This window comes from Cyprinodon variegatus, unplaced genomic scaffold (genome assembly GCF_000732505.1).
Source record: "Cyprinodon variegatus isolate N-32 unplaced genomic scaffold, C_variegatus-1.0 Scaffold143, whole genome shotgun sequence".
Classification (NCBI taxonomy): Eukaryota; Metazoa; Chordata; class Actinopteri; order Cyprinodontiformes; family Cyprinodontidae; genus Cyprinodon; species Cyprinodon variegatus.
In genome coordinates this window covers 141,748-154,087 of record NW_015150596.1, presented here as the reverse complement: position 1 = coordinate 154,087, position 12,340 = coordinate 141,748, and the positions used below count along the sequence as shown (strand labels likewise).

The 12,340-nt window shown below is 37.4% G+C and overlaps 1 protein-coding gene across 1 annotated transcript in view; it reads left to right on the top strand.

Annotated features, from left to right (window-relative positions):
• The window catches only part of nphs1 (nephrosis 1, congenital, Finnish type (nephrin)), a 66,527-nt gene extending 61,066 nt beyond the window's left edge, over nt 1–5,461 (top strand). Inside the window, exons 24-27 of the mRNA XM_015376849.1 lie at nt 883–1,015; nt 2,425–2,509; nt 2,683–2,831; nt 4,486–5,461. Coding sequence (XP_015232335.1) covers nt 883–1,015; nt 2,425–2,509; nt 2,683–2,831; nt 4,486–4,566 — 448 coding nt within the window. The 3' untranslated portion in view covers nt 4,567–5,461. The remainder of the gene's footprint in view (nt 1–882; nt 1,016–2,424; nt 2,510–2,682; nt 2,832–4,485) is intronic.
• Nucleotides 5,462–12,340: the final 6,879 nt, after the last annotated feature.

Genomic DNA, 12,340 nt, shown 5'->3' with positions numbered 1-12,340 from the left:
AAATTTCCTACCTCTCTTTGGGGTTATTAAACATGGTACGAAGTTGCTCTGCAGTTCAGGGAGCGAGAGAAAGGTGATGCTTGTTTATTTAAATCAGGGGGAGATGAGTTTAATTCCCGAAATTGTACAGTAATGCTTTCTCATTAAACGGATGCCTTCTGCATTAGATTTAGATGACTGTGAGGAGACGGGTAGCCTGGCTGGCTCAGAGGCTGGCAGCTCCCGCTTACTGCCTTCTGTTTTTGCTGAGGCAGGCAGAAATAGAATGTCCCAGGCAAAGGTAGACGAATGTCATCGTGCACTTACTAAGTTAATTGTTTCACAGAATCGTTAAGGAATCTAATCATTTCACAGAATCGATAAGGGAATCTGAATCGTGAAAATCTTATCAATTCCCAACCCTAAAGATTAGGAAGCTGATGTTCTCCTGGATCATCTGACCAAATTTGAGCAATTTTGCAAAGATGACCAGGCAAAAAAGAAACAATAAAAATTCTGCCTCTGAATGTGTAAAGCTGGTGGAAACCTAATTATTTGCAGCAATAAGTGCAATTAAACTGGGCTCTACAAAGCACTGACTCAGGGGGACTGAATAGAAATGCACACATCACTTTCTAGATTTTATTCCTAAAAGATATTAAAAACAATGAATATTGTGTTCTTTGGTCACACCATTATGTTCCGATTTGTCTTGAAAACATTGTGAATGTAATGAGACAAAAAAACTTTTCCAAAGCTGTTTAGTAACCATACAATGTCCAGCCTTTTCAGGATAAAAGTTTCTATGGAAACTGTGTGGTTTGTACACCTCCTAATACACACTGGAGACTAATTATCAGTAGTATTACCATGCAATGAACAAGATCTGATTTCTGCTTGTAGGTCAAGTCAATCAACTGCTAGCAACTCCAATAAGTATGAGAGCAGAGAAAAAATCAACATTGGAGCCCAGCACACCCTCCTCATTGACTCTGGATCTGAAACGGAGAGCAACATCTACGAGAGCTACACAGCGGTGAGAAAGTGGAGAGGAGTGCGTGAGGGACAGAAAAGGGCAACAGATAATAGGGAGAAACACCAGGAAAGGGATAAAGAGAGAAAGGTGCTTAGGTAGCTGGTGAAGGGATTTGGCAGCAGAGAAAATGCAGAGTTCAGGCATAACAAGGAAAAGGGATAAATAAACTGATGAAATGTTTGGTTGTGCACGGGGAGAGAGCATCAATTAATGGCTCTCAATTAGCATGCAAAATACAAACTGATCTTAGAGAAATTATGATTTTGTACTTTAAAGGGCCAAAAGGATTTAAGCCTTAAAGGAGATAATTTATTAAGGTTAAAAGAAACAGATAAAGCTATGCTGTCAGAGGGTAATCACACATACCCATGGAGGCAAACTCATCTCGGTTTGACTTGAAACATGTTTGCTTCCAGCAACTTCTGGTTTTGGCTTGTAATGGAATTGTATTTTATGCGTGCATGCACTGGGATATTATACTAACAAACTATCTGTCAATATGCCCCCCTGCAACATTTCATTGAGTGAACATTACCTCAATAACTTTATATTATCCTTAACATCTATTGGCACCTCTGGGGAGAGTTATAAAAAAATCCTAATAATGAACTATGTGTGTTTTTTTTTTTTTTTGTCCAACATAAAACTGAAAATGTGGAAAGTGTTGCCTTTGGTTTACTCTCATATACTCCAAAGTTAAAGAAAAAAATGTTTTTTGTAAAAATGTTTTTTGTAAAATTACTTAAAATTCATATGGAACTATTGCTTCTGAAGCATTTTCTAGGGTTTATCTTAGTGTAGATGACATAAAAGCCGTTACTATTTGCCACTTTTCAAAGGGAAAGACAGGCCGATCTGTGAAGCAGATGTGTGTCAGTTGCAAATTAAATCCCATTTGTCTGTGGCCAAATGGGCATAGGTCGTTATTTGGTTTTGAGGATAATACTTGGAACATATTTATTTAGATAGTCTATTTCACTCAGTGAATGAAATCAACATATCAATACTGCATTTTACTCAGGTTATCTTATTTTACATTTAGAATGTTTTGGGGGAAAAAAAAAAAAATAAAAAATAAAAAATATATATATATATATATATATTTAAAAGTTGAACACTAAAAACCGTTAAATATTAAAAGCAGTTTTTTGATCATTTAATGGGGAAAATTCTTATTTTTGTATTCTGGGTTCTCCTTGTTCTGCTAAACAATAAAGTACATGAACATGTACCCCCCCCACACACACACACACACACACACACACACACACACACACACACACACACACACACACACACACACACACACACACACACACAACGCACAACCATGAACTTTGTATTTAAATGCTTTGTGAAGGAGGTTGCATAACCTGGTTGCTTATCCAATCTCTCCTCTGATTCCCAAGTTTCAGGAAGACTCCCGTTATTATTATCCTGCTGGTGATTACAAACCTTCCATGAGTCCACGCCCTGGAGAAAGAAGAGGCCTCGGTGAGATACAAATTTTATTTAAAGAAGGCCCTGGTTAACACCTTATATTTAAAAAAGATGAGCCAGTGAGGCCTCACTGATACAAACAAAGGTTATTTTGTTCTGAAAATTGTAACAATCAATATTTATGTTGTGATCCATATTCATATTGTGAATTTGTATGTTTTTTTAAGGAGTCATTGCTGAGAACTTTGAAAGCCATTTGTATGAAGAAGTGGGAGATAGAAGAGTGTACCAGGACATTACTCCCTACCCTCCCTTTTTCTCTGAGCGCAGACAAACCCAGCAAATGGAGGACTTGAAGTCATCAACATTCCCTGAGGTCTCTGAAAAATCAGTTTAAAACAATTAAATCAATACATTAAATTAAATAATGTAGCAATTGGAATGAGCCTTGTAAAGGCATTATTGTCCTCACATTTCTTGCGTTATGCCTTCTTTTCCACTATTTTTCAGATTATAAAACAACTTTATTTTACAGACTATAGAGTGCACCTCACTACAAGCTGCGCCCACTAAATGTTTTGAAAAAACTGGAAACATACAAATTTAAGCTGCTGATATCTACTGAACTGTCCCCCAACAAACCTGTAGGGTGAGCTCTAGATATAGCCCCTGGAGAAGGGACGAAGAAGAATGCTGGCTCCTGTTACCTTGTTAGCTCACAGCAGTAAGCGCTTCCACTGAAAGATTGGGCTTCGTCTGCTCTTTATTTAATCTCTGCAGGAGTTTAACCCAGTCTCTTCAGTACTGCTACCATGATCTTGTGCAAAATAAAAATTAGGCCCTTAGGCCCAGTCCCATTTCTCTCACTTGCACTCTTTTTGGACCCTCGGTTTTGCGCATTCACGAGTTTAGTGTGTCCCAATAGTTTTTAGAGCTAGAGAGAAGTGCCCTCCAACCCTTTAAATTATCCCTTCAGACCAAGTGAGGTGGGGAGCTGACTTCGGAATGGAGTGGCTTCACAGAACTCATTCAGTGAAGTTGTTGAAAAGAACTGCACAAATGTAAATTCATTTTTGAAGTTAACCGCGCATTTTTTTTTAAATATCTCAGGATATCTTAGTTGGACCTAAATACAACAGAATTCCTTACTTTTGAGTTAAAACATTAATATTGCAAAATTGCTATTTCTCGTAATACACAAATCTACCGAGAGTTTTTTTTTGTTTTTTTGTAAAGTAGGATGATTATGACCGAGGTGGGGTTGGTCGGAGGTTGGATGTTCGGGTTCCGCGGGGTCAGCGGGATCTAGCTCACGGTCGATCCAATTGAGGGACTCCGATTTCGACCAGCATCTCTCAGCACTTTCCGGAGTGGCTGAGAAATGCTGGTCGAAATCGGAGTCCTGATTGGAGTGATATGAAATGGATTTGTCCAAATAGCTCGCCAAACTTGACCTGTCGAGTAGAAATTCTCAACCGAGGCATCAGTGAGATAACCTGACAACAGCCAGATGCATGTCTCACTCCGCCTAGCTCCGCTCGAGACATGCATCTGGCTGTTGTCAGGTTATCAGTGAGAAGCCTGACCTGTGCTTTCAGTGTGCCATCACATGAAAGATTCTCACAAAACACTCTGGTCTTGGTTCTCTCTTCTGAGTCCTTCCTCTTCTTCTCATACACTTTTTCTCTTATGACCCTCAAAGGAAAGCAGGGAAAAAGGTGAGTTTCAATGACTGTCTGAAACCATAGTTCACCACAAATACCGTATATGCCTGAAAGCGTGCATGCGCAGAAAAATATAGCTAACTGGAGACAAGCATGTAAGACGGCCTTATGTGAACATATCACCAGAAGGCTGGACAATTAGGAGGACCACTTACTTTGATGATCCATCCAGAAAAGGAAAATCCTAAAATATACTCCTAATCTAGTCTAATATTTAGATTAGTTTGTTAGATAATTTGAAGTATTTTTAGTACTAATGTACTATATGCAAGTGACTCTAATCTGGATGTAATCTTCTCTTCACAGAAACCCGGCCAGTTTATGGATCATCAACATCCAGAGAGGGATTATGATCTGCCCTTCGAATTGAGAGGAGAATTAGTCTAGAGTGGGACAATGACATCAATTCAACCACTTCTTCAACCCCATGCATTTAGGAAAATTTTGTAAAGGATTATTCACTTGTCTTAATTATTTTGTATCTTCTCAGGCTTGATTCAATTAACATATAAAATGAGTTGATTAAGAGAAAAATACAAGATATTTGATTGATTTATGTTATCATTACTGCCATTTTTTTTGCCTTACTTTTTCTCCCTAAAGGAATAATTGATCTAATGTACAGGGTTTCATTTTACTCTGGCCCTGAACAAAAGGAAGTGAGGCTGTTACAATGATTTGCAAAACAAACAACAACAACAAAAAAAACAATGAAAGCTTCTGTCGCCTCGATGCAGTCAGGAATGTCAAAATGATAGAATTCCCTTTCCCTCAATACAGATACCAATAGCATACTATAAGCTTATTTTTCACTTTTATTCCCCTTTTCAAGGCCCCTTTCACCTTGTGAGTCTTTCTTTGAACCGAGTCATGGTCTCTAGCCAGAGCCCCCCCACCCCTCTCCTGCTTGCCTGCAGGTAGACATAAATCAGCCGGTTAGAGACAGAAATGAACTGACATGTTTGCGGTTGGCACTGGAGCAGAAGCAACAAAGGCTCATGGTGCCACCCAAGCAGACATCATCCTTTTGACCCATCTGACATTAACATTTTCCAGTGTGTATCCAGATGAGAACCTGATGACAGCGCCTTCCCTTCCTCTCTCCCCCCCATTGACTACAAAGACTTTCAGATCTGACAGCTGGTCTTATGGAGTCACTATAATGGGATCGTATTGAGCAGTATTTAACACAATTATGCTTTAAGAAGAGATAAGCCATATCTGTGACCAAACCTTATATAAGTGTTTTTTTTATTTTACTTGGGTACTGGTATAGTGGAGAAAGCAAACCTGTTGAATTATTTGGATTAAAGCATACTCATGTGTTGATTGGCCCCACCTAAATCCAGACAGTATCCATAACAGCCTGGCTATACTTTAACCAGGAAAAAAAAGAGAATACAGTAATTTGGAAACATTGATTCTCTAAAATAAGCTAGAAGGGACTTATACCAAAAGCCTGGCATTTATAATCTGGCTTCCACAAAGTTTTGACCTAGTATACTCATATTTGTCTTCTTTTTAATCTTTACAAATTCCCTTTTAAAATAAATAACGTATTAGTGCAGCAAGGACTCCCTAAACGGTGGAGCATCAGTCCTTTTAACAAGCTGGCTCAGGCCTCAGCATGAATGATGTTCCTTTTATAAGACCTCAGGTGTACCATACTCACTACCGTTCTCATTTCTAACAGCAGATGTCACTTCAGAGAATAACTACCTACCCACAATCTGCAAGTAGTAGCAAGGTGGGACATTTAGAGGGAGCTTTCTGATGTAGAACAATCGTTTTAAATTATGAAACATTTTGCACAAAATATTACTTTAGTAATTATGTCAACACATTTGCATGTGAAGTCACAAAATAAAGTAGCAAAATTCAATTGAACAACTCCTACAGAACATACACCTCCATTCGGGCCCCTCGGTTTTCAGCCTTATTTTGGAAGTCCATAGAGCTCCAAAGATAAATATAATAATAAATTTCTTTTAAGCAGCCCTAATGTCTGCTTGATAGTTAAACCCAATGTACTATATATATTTCACCACCTGTAACAAATCTTGACTGACTGGTGATCTTCAGTAGTACAGTAGTGTGCAGTTTTGACTCTAATGACTCTCATTTAAAGAGTGGGAACAGACAGAATGCAGAAAAAAGCAAGCAGGTAAAAAGAAAACAAACAAGGCAGGCTGTTTTTTGCAGGAGCCAGAGGAGTGGTGGAGGGGGATTGTGAGGGAATAATAAATGGCCTCCTTGGGATAACAAAGACAGAGACATGCACCAATATCCTGATGAGAAATTAAAGGATTATAAAGCTATTTTTTAGTTTGTTTTTCCCTTTTCTTCTAAGCCATGTGAGATCCAAATTTGGACTCACACATATGGATTAGTATATTTAGACCTGAAGCGGTGTTGGTCATGACCACACTGCCACTGTCATGGTTACCAGCCTGCGCTGGACCTCCCTCAGCAAATATTTCTGGTGCGGAGCTGAAACAAAGCGGAAATGGATTGAGGAGGGCTGAACAAATTATGATGATTTGTTCAATGTCCTTTCTAATTTCTGCCAAAACTTACATATGTTTAATTATCAGCATGTTTTTTTTTAACAGAAAATGAAGATGTTTTTTATAAGTGTATAAATGTTTCAAATTGGATGTGTTCTGTGGCCCCTTAAGGTTGTTTACTTTATATATTATTGGCTATAACTGAGGACTATAGTTACACTAGGAACCAACTGAGCTGTAAATCATTTGGGGGGGCTGCCTTTGTTTGTAACACATTTATAATTAGCTGTCTATATTTACAGCTTTTATTTTTTTTAAAGCATTCTTTAAAGTCTTGCAAGTAAATCAGCACACAATCATGTCTTTTTTTTTCTGAGTGTGTCTGCATGTCTCCAGATGTATGCAATATTTTAGGTAAAATATTTACAAACTGTTATTATTATTAAAATATTATTAATTATTGGTGAGGTAAATCTCTTGTTTTATAGTCTGGCTTGGTATTCTCTATCATCAGTCGCAAAGGTGCGTTTGTCTCATTACTGAACAACTGTTTAAGTTCCTTTCTAACTGAGTTCTGTTTTCATACCAAAGCCTTCATAATGCTTCATTTCAGCTCAGGCATGAACACTAATCTGCTAGACTGATACCTTGACAGCTCAATACTGCTTGTCACATTCTATTTTATCTCACTCGCCTCATGAACATTTTCATATGTTGCTTTCAGGGGAATCTCGAGGGAGCTCAGAGAAGCAGTGAGAAACATTAAGAGAAAACCAAACAGTATTCAATTACGTTAAAGAATATTTTCCTGTGTGATTCTGTCTGATTTAATACTCTCCTTAAAGTAATAATCTATGTAACTTAAGCAGCTTGTGCAACCTGTTAATGATGCTATAAAATATGCTAAATATTTGTAAATCTGGTCCTTGTTTTTATTTTTTTCAACTGGATCCATGCAAGGATCATATAAAGACCAATCAGGCATTTTATTGGCTATACTACACCACTTTCAGTTTGAATTTTGAAAATTGATAAATTCACTAGTAGATTTTGAATGAAAATGCTTTGTTAGTGTTTCATAAACTGAAAGGTCAGCTGTTGCTCAGACATTCTTATATATAGATTTATAAGATTTTAGCAAGGCCATGTTTTTTTCTTTGAAAGAAAAGGTTTTTATGCTTCATCCCAACTCTAGACATATGTAGTGTATAGTACTATTTTTTGAATAAAATAATAAAAATCAGTCAGTGTAAAAAAAATAGTCCTGCCACTAAACTTTAAACCTAAAAAGAATGAATGCTGGATTTGAGTCAAAAGGTTATGTGACAGAGTATTGGATTTTTTTGTGTATTTCAGCCTTTTAGATATGTAAATAAAAAAATAAAAACTATTATTTGTCAGTTTAACTTAACACTTCTATGTAAGTATCTCATACTGGAAGTGGCAAAATATGGAAATAATTTCGTTGTTTTTTTTTACTATAAAACTCTTACTATAAAAATACTTTATACATAAATTTGTAGCTTTTCAGCTAGGAAGATAAGGGCATTTTGCATCACCAGTTAGTAAACTGAAAATGAATCAATAAAATTTTGCATTTTTTCATTCAGGTTTTAGCATTTAACAGACCTACAAATCCGTTCAGCAAATTATTGTTCATGCAATCTTTATGATGTCCAGAGTTAATGATGACCACTAATAGAATGGACTAAGAAAGAAGCCACCGGCCAAAAAGATTTCATAGCAGAGTAGCATCATTAGGTTAAGATTTAGTGGTTTATACTCATCTGGTGTCATATTTATAAGGATTGAGTAAGCAAAAAACAGGACCTGACACTCGCATACGCCAACTATCCCAAAAAGAAGGCTGAAAATGAAAATATACAACCATTTCAAATTTTAATCCTACAACTGTAAATCCGACTTTAAAACGTGCTTTGTAATTACACATTTCTTATTTTATTTTTAAATACAAAAAATTGAAAATGCATTAAATCCTATTTCTAAATGGATATTTAAAAAATAAATAAATACCTGTCCTTATCATATAACATTCAAAAAAGGCTATTCCTCCTCTAGTTCCAGGGTATTTCAGTTTTGGGGATGATGTATTTCTGCTGGCTTCCTTCTGCAAAGACCTAAAACACTGGTACTGGGGTGGTTCACTGAGCGCAAAGCAGTCAGGATAATGATCAGCTCCCACATGTTAGGGGTAATGCTTCTTGTACTTAGGAAATTACACATAGACAATACTTAAACATTTGCTGGACCAAAGACAGTTACTGAAAAATGCAACCATTTACCTAAATTTGTGAAAGACACATTTTCTCTATTGATATCTGATAAGACAGTTGCAGCTGCTTGGTGTATAGTCTCATTGTTTTCATCTAACTTTCATGTTACAGAATATACTGTAGGGAAATAGGGCAGCAAGCCTATAGTCCTCTTTCAAAGGAGTGCCAAGGTATGGTAATACATGCAAAGTGTGGCTTGGCAATCCTTACTGACCTAGGGAGGATCTCTTTGATACCGTCCCTTTTGGGTAGTAGCATAGAGTATGTAATACAGTATGATCTAAATTTTTGCTTTAGGTTTTTCTTCAATTTCCAGAAGAGAGTATTGTGGGTATTTTTAACATTACATGCTTTATTCCTCTAAAAGGAGATGAATACACACTGAACCTTTTTGCCTTTAATCTTTCAAATCAATTTGTGTGTGTGTGGGTGTTTGTGTATGTGTGAGTGTGTGTTGACCATCAACAATGTAACATTACTGTAAAAACACAAAGATAATTTTTGTTCAAACTAAAATTTCCTTGTTTTACTTAAAGGGCTCATAAAATGATTATATAGGGTATTTGGGGCTATTCCTTTAGCTCTCTGAATAGGGTGTGTAACATTGGTTGGGCTGAAAATGGCATCTTTGCTGTTCTATATGCCCTATGCCTGGTTAAAAGCCCTAGAATTGAACAACAGGTTTTCTTCCTTTTATGGTATTTTAATGCAGATTTAGATGACCTGTGCGCTGATTGGTTGGTTTACCACAAGCGAAGCTGCTGAGTAAAGACGCATCATAGCAACAAGCATTCACTCACTGAAACATCGAAATTGTTGATATGGTAGGGTGACCAGACGTCCTCTTTTTCCCGGACGTCCTACTTTTCATACCTAAAATAATGTGTGGGGGGAATTTCAAAATCGTCCGGGATTTTGGTCAAGTAAAGTGCAACACGTAGTCGAAACACACAGTGCACTCAAACCGAGCCGTAAGCTCTGGGGCTGGTCCGGGAATTCTGGCGGACAGGGCAGGGGAGTCAGCGGGGACGGAGCGACCAAACCCGGCTGGCTCATTTTCAATAGAGAAACTGCCTGCTTTGTAATTCTTGTAGAAGTTAACCCAACTGTAGGCTAAACAGCTAACTGGTGTCTTACATCTAGCTCTATTTATGTTCTTGAGCCAGTGAACTAGTGAACTGGTCTATATGTCAATTTCGGGGCGTGACAAAAGTACAGCCCAGAACCAAATAAGGCAACATTCCAGAGTTGATGTTAACTCGGGGATTTGTTTGGATTCCTTTTATGGTGGAAGCTTAGAATTGTGAGATTTGAAGAGAAAGGAGCTGTCAATGGGGTTTGAACGTCTCTATACGTCCATTTCACCCACTGAACTATCGTTATTCATCTATGACGATGTAAACTCGGTTTTGCATTCTATGACCCTTTAAGCAGACTGACACCTCGTAGGTGAGCATTGATCCATAAACCTGTAGCCTATTTACCCCGAATGTACTATGGGTCTGAAGTTTTCATGCTGTCTCTGCGAATGTGAAGTCCAGTGCATCCTTCAATATTAAAGCAGCTCTCCCTCTTGTGGACAACAGCTGTATTATCTTGCCTGAAGGAAGACAACATTTCCCATGAGGGCCAGCGCATAGCACAGTAAAATCCTGATGGCCTGCAATTGGATTAAACTATATTTTTGTTTCCAGTGGCTGTGTGATAAAGGAATAGCGATGAGTTAATCTAAATGTTGGGAAACAACATCATATGATGATGCTGAAAATAAGAAATGTTTTACTTTGGTTGTGTACTGTATTCCTGAAAGATGATTGTTCTGAATAAATTATCACTTTTCCTGCTCGAGTCATGAGGAAAACCTCCTCGCTGTCTGGCCACTCTCAGATTTAGCCTCTCTATTATTCAATGAGAAATAGGCTCTGAATCTACATGGCTTCTAATTTTAAACAGTATATGAAGACCATATATGTAAGACTGAATAAATGAATATAATTAACTTAAGTTGCTTGCCTACTTAAATTTGCCAAATTTGTCTGATCCCCCACTGGCAAGCTGCATGCCGTTTGTCCCCCCATCGCTGCATGTACGCCATCACCCTGGGTTACCATTGATTAGGTTACCAATGTGACAGAAATCAGGAATGTAAACAATGGAAAGCAACATATAATGGAGTCAGGGCGTAGTTTGTGCACTTTATTTTTTGCCTCTTTTCTCCAACCAAATCTGCCTTACCAGTGCTATGCCATGTTTATCGAATTCAAGCAGAGTTGTGTTTGCTTATTTTAGCAGAAGCTACTGGCGCAATGTTGCGACGTACATTTGTTGTGCTCAATTGTATCACTTAAATTTGTAGGTCTCCCTGTGTTCAATGTTCCCACTGTATGCCAATCGTAGCCAAGCCATTGGAAGGTGATTTTAGCCTGGGTCGCTCGCCCAGTTGTTTAAAGGGTTGACATGGGTCAGTGAGCCTTTCCCACTTATAATGTTTAATGTTTGATGGTTTTTTGTTTTTTTTTTGGCCTGTGCAAAAGCGGTATTAGATAGAAAAAAAAAAAGAAAAAAACACTCTTTACTTACCTTGCATCAGGCATTTGTTTATTTCATATGGATTAATACCAAGACCGCTATCTTTACTTTGTATCTTTTTAAGAATAGATGGTCTAACCGTCTCTGTAACATGCTCCAGCACATCACACAGCCATAGCTCATGAATAAAAAAATATATCTTGGTGGTGCCATTGGTAATGTTGTTCTAATGAATCACCATCTACCAGTACCCTCTCTATCCTAAGCTTTAACAAAGTCACTCAACATTGGCTCTGTCTTTGGGGAACTATCTGATAGAGGTATATTTGTAACAGTGTTTCTATGTAACAATGAGCCATTGTTACTTGTATATATGCTAAAGTAACAGTTAAACACAGCATCTGGTTTTGTAGATTGGTTTATTTTTGTTGTTTTGGGTGAAGTGGATTCGTTTGGGGTGTGCTTTTTTGGTAGGCCACATCTTGTTTTCATTTTGTAAAAAGGTTAATTTATTTCACTTTACAATATTTTGTTTTTGTTAACGTCTTCCTAAAAGGGAAACGCATGGATTAAAGAGTTAAAATATCAAAAGTCATTGTGAAATACTCACCTCTGCTGTTTCACTCTCCAAGCAGGTGTGCACAGGACTGCACCATCAGAGAATTGAAGGGGGGAGGTTGATCTCATGTATGGTGTTTTCTATATTAAGTTTGAATATTTGTTTGGGTTGAACTGAAATATTTGTTTTTTTGTATTTATTGGTAAAAGTATTTCTTAATTAGCTGTTCATTTAAAACAAATTTTCTTTTTTTTTCTTGTTGTTGTGCAGCT